Raw genomic sequence first — 16,240 nt, 5'->3', positions numbered from 1 at the left:
ACTAGGGAAAGAAAAGGTATTTACTGTTTATTTAACTGATTAATGGATACATTTTTTATAAAGTATGATAGCACTGTAAATAAAAGGCTAGTGAAATAAAGTTACTAGAACTGGAATCAAATACTAAAAGACTTTTCTTGCACACAGATCTAGAGAAATATGGATCCAGATAAAACCTAAGAATTAAACAGAATTTAATGAAAAATCCATTTTTAAGTGGCTCACATGTTTCTCCAGTTCTGAGAAGCTCACAATTGTTACTGTCTACATTAAAAACCCAGAGAAATTTTGTTTGGGTTTTTTTTCCTTCAAAGCCCTATACTGAAGTGCATCCATGATTTCACTAGGTACAGAATTAGCAGACGTGTGAAGCTTCGTGCCTAAAATCTCTGATCCTGCATGAAATTGAAAGTGAGATCTGGTTTTGCGTGTGAATTTACCTGGTTTCTCTTGTTCGGTTTTGGGGTTTTTTTTGGGGTTTTTGGTTTTTTTTGTTTTTTTAAAGACCCTTCACAGTACTGATTTGATAACGTGCTCTTTTGTAAAACCCCAAATTACATGCTTAGTTTTAAGCACTTAGTATTTTCCTCTGGAAAGGTGCTTTCATGAAGAATTGACTGTATTTGCTTTGTGTTTTTGAAGATTTTGCTATAATTAATTTTAGGTATTTTTTCCTATTTCATCTAAAGAGTCTTTAATTCTCCCAGGCCCAGAGAGCATCTCCTGTTGTAAATATTCCTTGCTGAATAGCTCAAACAACAGATACTAAATTCATGTTTCAGTGAGTTTCTAAATAATTCTGTTTGAGAGCATGTGCATTGGAAGTGTAATTCGTTGTGAGCTGCTGCAGGTAATCATGTTATGCTGTAGGCCAGCTAAAGTCAAGCTCCACTTTTTGAACACTGCAGAGATGAAGAGATAATTTAAGAGGAGTACTTAATTGTAATATTTGGTGACATTAATAACAAGCTGTCTAATCCGAGAAATGAAGCAATTAACTTAGGGTGTGCCTGTCTCAAAACATTCACGGAACAGCCCAGGGAAGGACCTCAAAAGATCATATGCACTTGCTTATGTTCCCTGTGTTTCCCTTTTCACATCCACTGAGGGGAAAAAAAAACCAAACCAAACCAAAAAATCCCCACCAAACAAACAAAAAACCTGCCAAATTGTGCACCAGTCTTTTAGAAAAGACCATGTGTTAGAATTCAAGTATCAGTGTTTTCAATTTGTGAAAATTTCAATTTTCATTTGCGAAATCAGTGCTAATAGAACATACTCCAAGCATCTGTAGCACTCTGTAGTGTTCAGGAGGAGACCTTTGGTGCAGGTAATGAAGAAATGTTGCATCAAGTAACACAGCAAAAAGTAAACAGTAAACAATTTGTATTTATATAAATCAGGACTTCAAACCAAGTTATATGCAAATGGTGACAATAAATTAGCTACTTTGAGTAGAATCAATGAAGACATTTTTGGGAGGAGTGTGTAAGTGCTGGTTTTGAAATGCTGTTTGGAATGAATAGTTACTGTCTGTCTGAAGATTTCAGTTTAACTTTAGGATTAAGGATTTAGCTTAATTTAGGTACTGGGATAATAGAGCCATGAGAAAATATGAATACCTGTTTATAATAGGAAGATCTACTAAATAGGATTTTCAAAATCATTTCCATGTTTATGATTCAAATTGGTGTTTGAAAATGTGGTTTATTCTCATAATGTTTTTTTTCTTAAATTAAAACAAAAGTTTCATCCATGCTAACAAATTTTAGTCTTTGTGTTCATTTAATTCCCATCTATATATCTTCTCTTTGTACTTAAATTGATTTTTAGACATTCTTGAAGAAAGAATATTGTTACAAGAATATAACACCAGTATTTTCACTAGCATGATTATTTTTTTTAAGATCTACAACCCTTACCTATGCTACTCTATGTTACTTATTATAATGAACTGAAATATAACAATTATTTCAGGAAAGCACTACAAACAAGAGAGAGAACTGTGGGTAGAATCCCCAAGTACCAGTCTCATTTGCCAAACAAAGTTTCTGATAAATTTATTCCTCTAATTTAAATACCTTTAGGTATGAAACTGTTGTGTCAAAGTAATTGTACAGCTACTCTCTCCTCAAGAACAGGGCAGAGCATGTGGGCAGTACTTACCAATTTACTTTTTAAATTATTTTCTGAACTGTGTTTCCTTTCTTTTCCAATTATTTCATGGCAAAGAAGGCTTCAAGTTTCCTAGTGGTTATGGATTAGCTAGAAACAGTAACATAAAAAAACCCAAGCGCTGTCAGTAAAAACAAAGGGCTTCTTACCCGTGGTGCTGGTATCAAATTTGGGTTCTGTTGTGTTTGCTTATAAATGCAGGTCTGTACGCTTCCTCATTTTCCCTGTGACTTTCTGGGAAAGATGATGATCAGAATTCAAGAATAGAGTGTTGATAAGGAAAGCCCAGTAGGTAAACAAAATGTAGTGTGTAATAATGCTGGGATGTTAGTGCTTGCTTACTTTCTTTCTTGCTTACTTAATGGGAGGGAGGAAAATGAGGAAAAGAGATATTTACTGACACCACTGAAACACCCTTTCTGGCAAGTGCATTACTTAGGAATTCACTTTTTAAAATAAAACAAAAGCATTCTTGTAAATTTTATAGAGCTTCTACTTAATTTGGGCATGATGAGGAATGCAGCTCAATGAAGAGCTTCTTTAAAAAAAATCGTAAATTTCAAGTAGTGTGTGACAACATAAGAATACGTTGTAAAGCACTTCTGTGACTAAGGCAGGAAGTATGCTGTTATTTTAAAAGAATAGATGTGTCATCAATCAAACCAGTGAACTGCTATATAAGTGTATTTCATGCTTGAATTAACCAGCTACTAGCTAGCAGATATCAAATCGATGTGTGCTGCTTCCCAGCTAATATGGAATGTGCTCAAGCAGAAATACTATATCCAGCACATGAGGTCATGGCTAGAAATACATGAGCTACTGGAGGTTTTGCTTGTCTAGCACCTGCACTTACTGCTGTGGTTCTGCACTTATTTACTATGGTCTAATAATTTGAGAGAAAAAGCAAAGCACTTCAGCTTTGTCTTTTTGAACGTATCGTGACTAAAATATTTAACAAAATCTTTATTGTGAAGGTAAAAAATGAATTCTGAAATCCAGTGATACAAATTCATCAGAACTGATGAAGCTGCCAGGAGATGAGTAATTGTTTTCAGAACAATCTCAGTGGAGTCATCACAGAGCTTTTTTTGATTACTTTTGTGTCTTTGTATGTGTTTGATTTGTTTTTTATTTTAATTTCTCTCCAAAATTCCAATAATAGGACTGCAAAATATGTTTGATATCTACTGACCATTGGAGGGAAAGGGAAATAATGGTTCTGTTATAAACAGGGATTGAAACTATTTTGCCAGGTCATCTTATGAATGAAAACGTGTTTTGTGTAAGTTTTAAGAAATGTTTGATGATAGTTTTTTCCTGCAAATTTGTTTCTGATCCATGGATTAGTTGGTTTCCGTATCTTTATCAAATTTTGGAGAATTTTTAATGTAAGAATTGACAGGTTTTAAGCTGGATTATGTCCTTAGATTTCTTTCTAACAGAGCACATTGACTTGATTAATTTTGATTTTTTTCCAGTTATATAAAGATGGGAAAATAATAATCCAAATCTGCAAGTCAAAAAAGGAACCAAATGCATTGCATTCTTTTACCTGTGAAAAATTGACTACTGCTTTTGGAAACACTGGTGTAGTGTTCCTTCAGCTGTGAAGAAAAAGCAAAGCCTTTCTCAGGGGTCCTGAAGTATTCATAGGGTTCTGATTCTTAGGCATTTAATTTTCCAGAAATTTCAATGAATGTAAAGTGTGTGAAGTAGAGAGAAGGCAGGAAATATTGTATCCAGACTGCTGGTTTGGATGTCCAGATGGAAGGAATGATGTCAAGCTGAGTCCCAGCACGCTGTGTAAATGCCTTCCAGTAAGAATAGCTGGAGGGAACTGCTGTGGAAGTTGAAAATTTGCTCTGTGCAAGATCTTAAAATTGCTTAAAACACATCCATGTTTTCAGAAGAGTGTCTGCCAAGTCAAATGCATTTAAAGTATGATTATAATGAAGTAGCTTAGTTAAAAATGTGATCGGTGTTTCCTGAATCATTTCCTGATGCATTTATATGGGTATTTGCTAGAAGGGCTAAAAAGCATGGAACCAGTAATACTCTTATTGCCATTTCCCCAACAAGCAGTCTGACCAAAGGGGAAAAAAAATAGAAAAAGTATGGTATCCTTATTTATCCTTATTTTGTTAAAATAGGCTGGATTTGTATTAATGCCAAGTAAATACTTTCCATGCCAATTCCATTAACCATACACCTTTCATTCCTTGGATAAAAGTTCTCTTGGGTCTTGTTCTTGATCTTTCCAGCTTGGACTTGGTCACTGAAATACAAGTCTGACTTGAACTCTGGAAGAAATAGTGAACCACAAAGGAGGTGACAAATTTTGAAGGTTGAGATGAGGTATTTAATCAGTGAGAAATAAATAAACCCATTCAGTAGTCAAGGATGCTAAATTAATGTTTTCTTTTTGATTCTTGGACTATATTTCTGAACAGACAGTACAAGTGTAGAGACATTATTAGCTCTTGATGAGAGGATAGCTTCTGTCTGATAAAGTACAATCAGGGTTGTTTGCAAAGTATCTATTAACAGTGTTGAAAGTGGAAATTAATTATTTAATTGCATAGAAAGTTCTCTGGCACAGGTGAAAACCTTGAAGATTAAGAGAGAAAGAAAACAAAAAAAAGTAAAAATCATGTACTGTATAGGAACAGGGAATATTTTCATGAGAAATTGTTGGTGCCAATTGAAGCATATAGGAAATAGTAAACAATAGATGCATTCAAAAATTCAGTGGTAACTGAATCCTGTTGATTTCTAAGTGTCTCAAATAATTGTGAGATTAAAGAGTGGAGGCAATTGCTGAAAAAATGACACAAAAAGACTGGAATAATAATACACTAAACAGAACAGATAAAAGCGGTAGTGTGCAATGGCTGTAAGAATCAGACAATGGTGATTTTGTATCAAACTGAAATTAAGTTGCAGTCACTGCTAGGTTTAGGATAACCGTCCTGATTTTTCTTGTTTGAAGCGTAGGGAGCTTCTTTCTAAATGTGAGTAGCAATTTCATTTTTAGTAAAGTCTTTTTCTAATCCACTTTTCAAGGTCTTCAAGACCAGATTGGATAAAGCTCTGAGCAACTTGGTCTGACCTCACAGCTGATCTTGCTTTGAGTGTGAGGTTTGAACTAGAGGAAAATATACCTTTTTAACAGAGGCACTTCTGAAATTTTTGCTGTGGCATATTCCAATAGGTTTTGGCTTTCCTGAACCATGAACAATTTAAGAGTGTAATTAATGACTATTACAGATGCAATTTTTTTCCACCTGTTTTTTTTCCACAGATTTCTTTTCCTAGAGCATAATAATACTAATTACTAATTTTTCTTTCATCTGAATACATCATTTATTCTCTTGCAGTGTCTCAACTAAGTGTATTCTCTTTGCTGAGGTGCTGTGCTGTCATGCAAATTGGACCTTCTACCAGCTTCCACAGGCTTGTCATCACTGAAAGAAATGATATGTATTTATAATAAGTTGTCCGTTTTACTTCAGTGCTGGCAGTTCACTGCAGTGCCTGACATTTTTGAGAGGAAACAGCCTGTCACATCTTGGACTTCAGGGAGGAGAGCATTTAAAATACAGGGAAATATCTAGGTGACATGACACTATTGTTTTTTTCATCCTCACACTCTTCACTGTTCAAATATCATTAAATCTGTACATAAAGTTGCAATATGAAAGAGATTATTGGCTGAGGGAGGGCTGAATCAGGGTGGCTTGTCTATTCCCACAAGGTTTATATGTGAATGGGGAGGAAGCACATCAGTTTGCAGGGCAGCCTCTGGCATATTGCACAAGATACAGAAACGCTTCTAGGGATGTTTCTGGAGGAGATTTGGGCTCTCCAGAGAACATTGCTTCTTTCATGGTGTTGGTTTGTTACTGCTGGATTAACGAACCGTTTTAGAGAGCTGGGAATCAGCAGGGCAGAGGGATGAAGTGTTGTGGAATGTGACAGCTTAACAGGAAAGAGCTGCTGCTGGTGCTCCTCATGGGACTGGGGAATGGCATGAGAAAACTGCCAGATCACCCTTGCCTAGAAACATCTCTGTTTATTTTTCCAAAGTGTATGCATTTGACAAATAAGAAAAATTAAAACAAATAAAACAACACAAAAAATGACAAGAAAATCAGCATAAAAAACTACGATGGTTAGTAGTAGTAAGTGAGAAAATGTATGCATACAGACGAAGGGAGAAGGACTCGAAGCTCATTTAGAAGGAAAATAAAGCAAAAATGGAAATGTCATGCACAGACCTGGCTGGTTTTGTCCTGTAAATTTGTGTGAAGTATCTGCAGATTTTTGAGGCTGTAATAAGCTAAATAAATAAATTGCTCTAATTGTGTTTTAGTTATAGAGCACGTTATTAAAGGAAATATTGTGTATCCTATTGTTTTGGCAATTCTGCAATGAAATAAATACTAAAGGAAATTATTTGGAGTATTTTATAAATATTTTCCTTCAACACATGCTCTCTCACTCACTGCCTCTCTCTTACATCAATATTCTCTGTGTCATTGTTGTTTAATCTGTGTAATCTCTGCTTATAAATAAATAAATCCTGGGAATATTTCTTTCACTTTCATAAGTCTTTTTGAAAAATATTGCAGAATTTTTATCTTAAAAATAAGTTTTATGTGCTTTAGATTAACACCTATTTTTTTTTAGTACTAATTTAGTACATTTTTCAGAAGTTAACTGCAGTGATTTGGAGCAGCATTAATTTGCCAATCCTTTCAGTCTCTGAATGAATTCTTAAGGCTTGGTTTGTGAAGGAATTTAGGAATCTGTAAAGCATAAGGAAAAAGAGCACTTATTCAAATGTTATGACAGTTTAGTTCTGCATCTAGGCAAAACTTGAATTCTCAGATTTAATCCAGATTTAATATATCAGTAACTATATTCTTACCCTGGAATTTCTCCCTCTGCACCCCCCTCCATCCCCTTCCCCCTCCACTAATGGTATTGGACACTCAGGGTTCTGTTTTTTGTTTATGTTTTTTTATTCTTGAGTCTCTTCTGCAAAACAATACCTTAGGCCACCATCTGCTCTCAACAAACCTTTCAGCTGCATCTCCAGTTCTTCTTAACCACAGGTTTATTTCTACTCTACTTAATGATTATTATGATTTTTTTTGTTCTGTAGAATTTTCAACAAATTCTATACTATTTTGCAAGGCAATTATATAATAGGCTACAATAGAAAGCAATGTAAATATGATTTCTGTTGAAGGTATTTACCTTTCTGAAGATCTGTGGAATTGTACAATTACATAGGGAATTATCTGGGAGTTCTGGGAAACAACTTGAGACACATGAGTAAAGAAAATTTTGAAATTCAAAATAAATTGACTTTATTGATAAAAAAAGTTTTTGATGTTTCTTGTGCCTAAAAGATTTTTACTTCAAGGACACAACTAGATAATTTTGTCTGAGGCAGAAAACTACTGTTTTCATAACTTCTTTTAAGTGAGTATAGTTGCATTTTTTATTGTACTTTGCATTTGCTTTATTCATCTGAGAATCCTGCAGTGCTGTATCAGGGTGACAAGATCCTTTCAAAAGAGAACAATCTGAGAATCTCAAGACACATGACTCTTTTAATTTATTAGCAGTTAGATTTCAGTTTTCAGTTCAGGTTCACTTTAACCAATCCTCCTCTTATTACCAAGAGACAGCAAATCAGCTAGCTATAAGACCTGTGGCAGTTGCTGGTTGATTGGAATGATAGGCAGATTGCTGGCTCAGGAAAAGTGCAGTATCATGCTTCAGTCTGGATGACTTGTCAGAAATGAAAATCAAGTGTCACAGCGTCTTCCTGTAACCTAATTAAGGTTACAGGAAACATATCAGCCAGAACTGCTTCATTTCACTTCAGTGCATGAAATCCATTGTACTGTGAGGCTGTGTCATTAGCTAAATCACCATGGAAAATCAATATAAATATTGGCTACCCTCAGTAGTGCTGAGACACAAATTCGAACTCTTGTTGCTGAAATCCTATAGTCTCTTATTACAGATTTCATATAATCAGGATCAAAACTTTCATGCTAAGGAATCAAGCTCTGCTGACAGTCATTTGGCTTTCACACCCAAGCCTCTTGCTTGATTCTAGAACACTTTGTTTTTTCTGAGAACTGTGGTTGGAGATAAACAGCCCATCTTTGCTGCTTTGCTCAACTGACAAATGAGAACTGCTGATGAATAATTCCAGGGGAGTTAGAGAAAAATATATAATAAGCTTGGTGTTGGGATCTTCTTGTTAATGGAAAGATAGACTTGAGACAATGTAATTTCCATCACGGAAAACTCCCCTAGTAAGTTTTGGGAGACTCAGTTAATTACAAGTGTTTCACAGATTTAAACCAGTTTGGGAAGTGGGATTTGATAGACTGAGAGAGTTCTGTGTAAGGTTTCTGATGTCATTGCTTGTGGCTTTTTAGTTTTATTTGTTTTGAGGGGGTTTTGTTTATTTTGAAGTGAAGATTTACAGAATGTGAAAAATACCTTTTTTGAAAAGGCATATGACTATTTTGGCATTTCTTTGGTATCACCTGCTCCTGCAACAGTTCTTTCTACTTTCATGTAAGTGACTCTGTGCACTTTCTGGTATCTCGAGCATTAAGCAGACTTTTTACATTATTTTTTCTCAATGAGAGACTGAGATAGATAATTTTGACTCAAACATCATGTAGTGGTTGGTTTTAAACAAAAAGAGGATTGAAAGGATTGTCAATCAACACTTAAATGTTATCAACAGTTTTTTAAATGTACATGTTAAATATAGTGTCCAGGCAAAATCTTCAGCTTCAAGCATTCTCAGAAGGAAATTATTTTGTTTTAAAATAGCCACACATGGAAATGTAGTAAAGCATTTTTACAAGTTAGTAATAACCAGGAACATGATGAAGAGTGGACTTAAGCCAAACCACAAATAAGTTCTCCATTCATTACAGCGGCACAATGATTAATAGCTTCTTCAATTTCACACTGTCTTATACCACATTTACAATATACAGAATGTATGTTATATACATTAGACATTGTATATTCCTTCTACTTGTTTTTTTCTCCTCTGAAGTTTCCTGCTGTTATTGCTACCAGTGTTTCAGTATTTAATATGCATTTAACAGACTTTTTTCCTGTAGTATTCCTATTAGATGAGAATGGTCTTAATTTCAAAGTATAAAAGGTCTTGGGATACTTTAGGGACATATTGTACTTACACATCTTTTTTGAATTATTCTTTCATTTGGGATTTTGAAAACAGATGCCTCTCTCCTTTCTAAGGAATAAATCACAGTTATTGTGGCAGGTTTTGATTTTTTTCCTGTCTTATCAATTTGATTTCAATATATGTACCTTGGAACATCTTTGGGGTTTTTAAAATTATCATTAAAAATAAAAACCTAAATTCAAAAGCTTGTAAGATCTTTATAACCATTTCAAAGGAGTTCTGTTTTGACCATCAGAAACTCCAGTCTCATCTGAAAACTAGGGCCAACAGATGACAAATAATTTTTAGTTGGAACACCAGCTCTTTCTGGAACACAGTGTGTTTGCTTTTAAACTCCAGCTTGGTGACTTGGCTGAGTTGACATTTCTTTCAGCAATACCAGTGCTCCAAATTTACAGTTTTATGTAATTCACTTCTATGCAATGAACCATGTATGTCAGGGTTTTTCCTCCTCTTCTTTTCCTCTTTTACTGAGGTAAAAAGAAAAGGAAAGCATGTTCTATGTATTTATGCAATATATTAATACATGTAGGTTCTTCCTTGGAATAGGAATAAAATGCAGCATTCCAAGAATGCTGTAGATCATTATTTGATGATGTGATATATTAGTGTAATGAAGACTAATAAATTTCCTACTGAAGATTTTCTGGTTATGAATCAAATCATGCAGAACAGTGATGAAGCATAACAGTAAAATTCTTCAGATGTAGGTGGAATGTTCTTGCAAGCAGAATCTCATCCTGACCCTGGGGATGTGGGAAGAGGAAGAGGTTTTAGATTGATACTTTAGATCATTGAAATTTTGGGTGATCAGATTGTAGAACAGCTACCAGGTGAATATATTTGCTAGTAAAACAATTGGGAAGGCTAATTTGGTGTTTACCCACTTGAGTTCCTGCAGAGTTGCTGTTGTGACACCTGGCCAAAGGTGTGGGGGTTCCAGGCACAGCCATGGGCACAGCAAGGGAAGGGGACTGACCTTTAACCAGTGTAGACAGGAACACTGATGGCACAGCAATACCAGTTGTAATTTGTGCTGGTAAGGAGGAAATGCTGTAACTGTTCACAACAGAACATGAATTTCTCCCTGCTTCACTGAAAACTGAAGAGGTGTTTTGAAGCCCATGTACATGGGCTCTTTTGGGGAGGGATAAGGCAAAAAAATAAGAGTGTTTCCACCACTGAAATGCACATTTCTATAAAAAAACAGTTTCTACTGATTCATGTGAGTGCAGACTGGTCTGCAAAAGAGGCAGGGTCACTTAGTTTCAATGTGCTGTGTCATTGCTTACAGAACTCTGCTGAACTATCCATAGTTCTCACAGGCCCTCCCTAGTTCAAGGGTAGACATTGTACATTGTAAAGAGAATAATTACAGCAACCCAATTTCAGTGATTTCTTACTGGGGTGTTCAGTCTGTGAAACTGCAGAATAAGAAAAATCCAGATTTTTCTGGATCCTAATGTGCTGTCTGAATTGTGAACCTGAAGTAACCAGAGTTACTTCATCTATAAAATTAAGAGTGTAAGAACCTCAAAAAATTTCCATTGGTTTCAGTGCCCAGGGGAAAGTTAACAGACTTTGAGGAGATTTTAATTTAGGGAAGTCTTTGGGTGGTGACTGCAACTTCAGAGACAGAAGATTTGATTCAGATCTCTGTTGAATACAGTGGAGACCTTGAAATTAAATTTGGATCTGTGAATGTTCCTATTTCCTAGAACTCCCAGGCTTTTCAAGTGCTACAGAAATTGCAGGCTGTGAAATGCCTATAATTTTTAAAATTTTATTTTTAAATATTGAAATGAGAACTTCCAAGTCATTCGTAAAATGTAAATACCCCATCTTCTTTGTGTTCTCACTGCTTTTATTAAGTGTATACAAGATGTTCAGTACTGTAAAAATAAATAAATCTATTTATGGAAATTCTGCACAGAAATCTTTGCCTTTAGGAACAGTTACAATGAATACATGTGTATTTGCATTGTCACTTTTGTGCATATGTATGCCATCTGTTTCAATGCAAACTTTGTTTTTTCTAATCACAGGACTATACCTTGACAATGTACTTCCAGCAAGCGTGGAGGGATAAGAGGCTGTCCTATAATGTAATACCTCTAAACCTTACTCTGGACAACAGAGTAGCTGATCAGCTCTGGGTGCCTGATACCTATTTCCTGAATGACAAGAAGTCATTTGTTCATGGTGTCACTGTGAAGAACAGAATGATTCGTTTGCATCCAGATGGAACAGTCCTTTATGGACTCAGGTCAGTATGAACCATTTCTAACTCTTCTGTCTCTTAATTTAAAACCATGATTAAAAAGCTAAAATGAAAAATAATTTCTTGCTCCTTTTTTTTTTTTTCAATGATTTTCTTTTTATTGCTGTATTCTATAGAACTGGTGATATTCGAGAAAAAAAAAAACAAGTGTTCTAAAGTTGTACTCTAAATCTAAGGATTTTTTTTTTAATACAAATTTTTGAGATAAACTGCCATTTTTAGTACAGTTCAGGGACTTGTATTAAGAACAAATAAGACAGTAAATATTACTTGAAATACTCATTCTGGATTAAAACCCTGGTTTAGAGCTGCTTCTTCAAAGGAATTGAAATATAAAACACAAAATGAGGATTAGAGGAAAAAACAAAAAATGTATATGACAGCTGAACTGATAGTTTAACTGATATGTTTTAAAAATACTTTCGATTGAATATTAGATTGGTTTGTATGCTAGGCAGATGAATCAGCTTTCTGATTTTCACTAAGATGAGGTATGACTTGCAATGTTTTACAGCCTGTTGTTCTGTACGGACAGGGTGACTGGAGAAATCAGCAAAGGGGCTTCACTCTTGAGAAGTTCTAAAAACTTTGGGAATTGTTTGTTTAGTAATATTAATTAGGAATTACTAATGAATTAGTAATAAATAATTGCTGGGAAATTGATTTAAAATATAGCTGCAAAAGGTGACTGACAGTGCCATGTGGGTAGGTAAACATCAGGAAAGCATTGTCTAGGTTAAGAACAGAAAACGCTGCAGAGCTGGGTGTTGTGTTTGCCAATGTTTGTTGTGTCCAGTTGTGTTTCCTGTGGGAGCAGTTCAGGCTCTGGCACTATGGCTGGGAGCAAGTCTGGAGTTTTTGTGGTTGTTCAGTGAACCAACAGATACATGGTTCCTTGAAATGCAGTTGTAGTTTAAAGTGAAATATAAACCAACTACATAACACACATTAATGGAGTGAGAGCGAGCATAACAATGGTCTTGGTGTAGTTTTCAATTAAAGATTCTGAAATTAAAATCTTTATTATTAACTTCTAGAACAAATTAGAAATAAATATCAGATTTAATGTCTTCAGTAATGCTAACTTTTTTTCTATTTGTGGCTTTTTTTATTCTGACTACTTAACCATCTGTAATAATTTCTATTGTTTTAAAAGGTTGGTATACAGTAAGAAGAGCTCACAAAAAATTGTCCATAGAAGAATCAAATAAAAGAAAGTTTTGTTTTCTGGGAGTTTCATTTTGATGTTGATTTGTTTTTCAGAAATTTTTGAACCTTTCATGAAATATACTTCATTTAAGGTTTTGAGGGTTTTGTTTTTTGTTTTTTTTTTGAGCTGAACCAGTGTTGGTACTGTTTCATTGTTTTGGTGAAACTTTTCCTCCCTTTCATTCAGCATAAATAGCAAATCACTTTTAGTGTGTTTTATAAGATGCAATAAAGTGAAATGATGTCTATTTTTCACTTAAAGCTGTTTAATGTAATTAGAGGAATCATTATTAATGCTTTGAGCCTTTTTTCCCCGAGTTCTTTTCTTCAATACTTGCAATCACAATATGTTACCCAAAATGGTTTTAGAATAATTCTAAAATGGGAATTTTTTTTTCTATTGTAGGACTTGTGCACAGCCCAGAGTTAAAGGTATTTAGACAGCTTTTTTTCCTAGATAAGAGATGTCACTTTAGGAAATAATTTTCCAGTATTCTGGTATACCTAGCAGTCTCACATTTGAGATTATCAATTCTTACATCTCTTTTAAGACGGGGTGCATTTCAAGCGTTCTCTTTGCCTTGAGAGCTGAAGATGAATGAGGGATGTGAATTCTGCTGGTTTTCTCTTGCTGTGCTGCAATGAATTGTAACCAAGGACAGGGGCAGGATGGCTGTCAGAGCCAGCACTGTGACTGGGGACTGCAATTGCCTTCACTCCTGTGGCAACTGTGTACCTGAAGAGCTCAGAGGTGAAGGACACCACTGGTTCTTTTGTGTTCTGGGCTAGAGACTATGGAACATAACAGATACCTAATAGATGACATGGTAAGAAAATAAATGTCCTAATTCTTAATGAACCACAGACAAGTCTTGTGAAATGTAGAATTGGTTCCCCCTCCTCAGACTCGGGTCAGTAGGTCTTGGGCTTTCTGGCTAAAATGTCTTCCAAACCCTGGGCTGGATGGGGAAGATGCACCAGTGGTAACACAACAGGATTACTGGCCATATTCTGCTTTTGCCTTCCCTGGACCAAGTGGCAATCAGTGATCTCATTCTAATAGTAAGGTTTTAGTTTTATACCTTTAAGTAGCTTTATCTATTTCATCTAAATTCAACTCAGAGTTTTTGTTATTTCAAGTGTCCACAGTACCGAAAAATTTAATTCTTGCTTATTCGTAATTTCCACATCTTAAAAATGCCTGCTGAGTTGTATTTCTCACATATCTCAAACTCCCTGTACACTATTATTCTGAAAATCACTACTGTTGTTGCTGTATTAATTTACTTTAGCTGATACTTGCAGTCACATATTCTTACTTTGGGATTAATTTTTCCAAACTGAGATTCCTTTAAATATCAGTCTGAATTTTTTACCTCCCCATATACCTACTTAAAAACATCATTACATACACACAAATGTTGCTGTGAATTTGGTTGCATTTATCTTGATTGAACCAAATTTGATTTACCAAATTAATTGAACTACAAGTGGTCTCATCAGTATAAATGTAACCATCCCTTTCTTTTGTGTCCCTATAGTTGAATTTCTGCTTCATACAGCAAGCAGTGAACCCTTAACATTGTTCTCTGTTTTTGTGAGCAGAGATGTGACATGCATGGTGTGCATGTCACATCTGATTAGATTTGACATTGGGAAGGTAAATTTCAGGAAGGAGTAAGAGGCAGTTTTGTGAGCACCTGGATTATGCTGTCACTGAAAGAGGGGATAGAAGGAGGGGAAAAAAGAGAAATGGCTAATAATGAGTGGAGCCATCTAAATGATTGGTATGTTGTCCTCCTAGCCTGCCTTCTTCACTGCAACAGGGCATTAGTTAAAGGCATAACTGAATTCTTGACTTTTTTTTACAGAGAATAGGACATGCTGGTTGTTTTTCAGTTAAGAAGGACTTTTATTCCTCAGGGATAACTGCCAGCTGTTTATGTTTTGGAAACATGTTTTATTTCATATCTTTTTCATATTCCATCTGACAAGAAAATTATTCATTGCTGCCAAGACCAGGACATTCAATAGTATCACCTAAATGGTAGAAAATTGTAAACATGTAGTCTTAAATGAAGAGTCATTACAGGGAAAATTACTATGTTGGAAATTAAGATGACTTGCAAGAGGATATTAGTGATTTGTCAACATTTAGAAAATTAAATTTAGGCATTCAAATCTAGGATAGCAAATAATTTACATTGGGTTGAGTAAAGCTTGAATAAATATGCAGTCAGAAATGAGGAAAAGATACAGTTTTAACTGAATTTCTCTGTGTTAAAATATCTGGTTTATAAAATACATGTAGCAGAAATGGGTGCTACAGTAGATGAGATTTGTTATTTCTTATATTTATTTTTGCATATCTATCTATCTGTCTATCTATCTATCTATCTATCTATCTATCTATCTATCTATCTATCTATCTATCTATTTTCCCCTGACTTTTGACATCAAACATGTTCTAAAATGTGGATGAAAAATTCAGCTCTCTTCTGCTTTATTCTGTGTAACCCTGGGGAAGAATCACTTCTCCAGTTGTTGCAGCCTCTGAAAGCACCAAGTTTTTGGAACTTTTTTCCAGGGATGATAATGCAAGATTTGAGAATGGTGACAAGTAAGATCCTTCTATTAGCCAATTTAGAATTACTGCTTTCTGTATAACTACATTATAGTGTCTTTCTGGAACTTGCCTCTTTGCTGATAGAGTCTTGTGATGTCATGTGTCAGAGTAAGGGAGGAAATTTAGTTTAGACAAGAACTAAACACAGCTGAAGGTCAAGATGTTTTGTGTGGTTTTGCACCATTACCAGGCTGTTTACAGAGATATTGATTCTTGCATACACTTCTCCCAACGTTCCTCACAAGAGAGCTCTGTGACAGTGGGTAGAGAACTGATAATTACATGACCAAGAGCATTACATGGTTTTGTATCTCTTCAGTAGGATGGTTTTATGCTTTTTGTAAATGGGTGTTTTTTGCAGAAAAAATGGAATGCATAATGAACTCCTGATATGAACCATGTTCTGTAATGATGTTCCCATGTTTTTTAGCCAAAAGATAAACAAAAGGAAGAACAGAGGAGTTTTTTTTTCAGAAATTAAAGACTTTTCCCATTTGAAATCCCAACGGTTTTACTTGCCAAGATTCATCTTATGCATTACCAACTATGAATCTCCAAGTCAGCCAGCAATAATTCCTATTTGACTGATGGAACACAGTAATCTCCCACAAATGAGAGAATTATGTGTATGATGGCCTTGCTTTGTTCTCTATTTCCTGCTATCAGCATTGAGACACATGAATCTTAA

At 35.0% G+C, this 16,240-nt stretch overlaps 1 protein-coding gene across 5 annotated transcripts in view; it reads left to right on the top strand.

The window, feature by feature from the left end:
- Positions 1-16,240, top strand: part of GABRB2 (gamma-aminobutyric acid type A receptor subunit beta2) — a 139,147-nt gene that overhangs the window by 33,550 nt on the left and 89,357 nt on the right. For all 5 annotated transcript variants that reach the window (XM_088063612.1, XM_088063613.1, XM_005523477.3 and 2 more), the window contains one exon: positions 11,482-11,702. In XM_088063612.1, coding sequence (XP_087919738.1) covers positions 11,482-11,702 — 221 coding nt within the window. The remainder of the gene's footprint in view (positions 1-11,481; positions 11,703-16,240) is intronic.

The sequence above is a fragment of the Pseudopodoces humilis genome, chromosome 17 (genome assembly GCF_049639895.1).
Source record: "Pseudopodoces humilis isolate 2021_Gansu_Grassland_sample_001 chromosome 17, ASM4963989v1, whole genome shotgun sequence".
NCBI classification, from domain to species: Eukaryota; Metazoa; Chordata; class Aves; order Passeriformes; family Paridae; genus Pseudopodoces; species Pseudopodoces humilis.
Note: the sequence above shows the minus strand (reverse complement) of the source record. Positions and strands in the feature narration are given on the sequence as shown.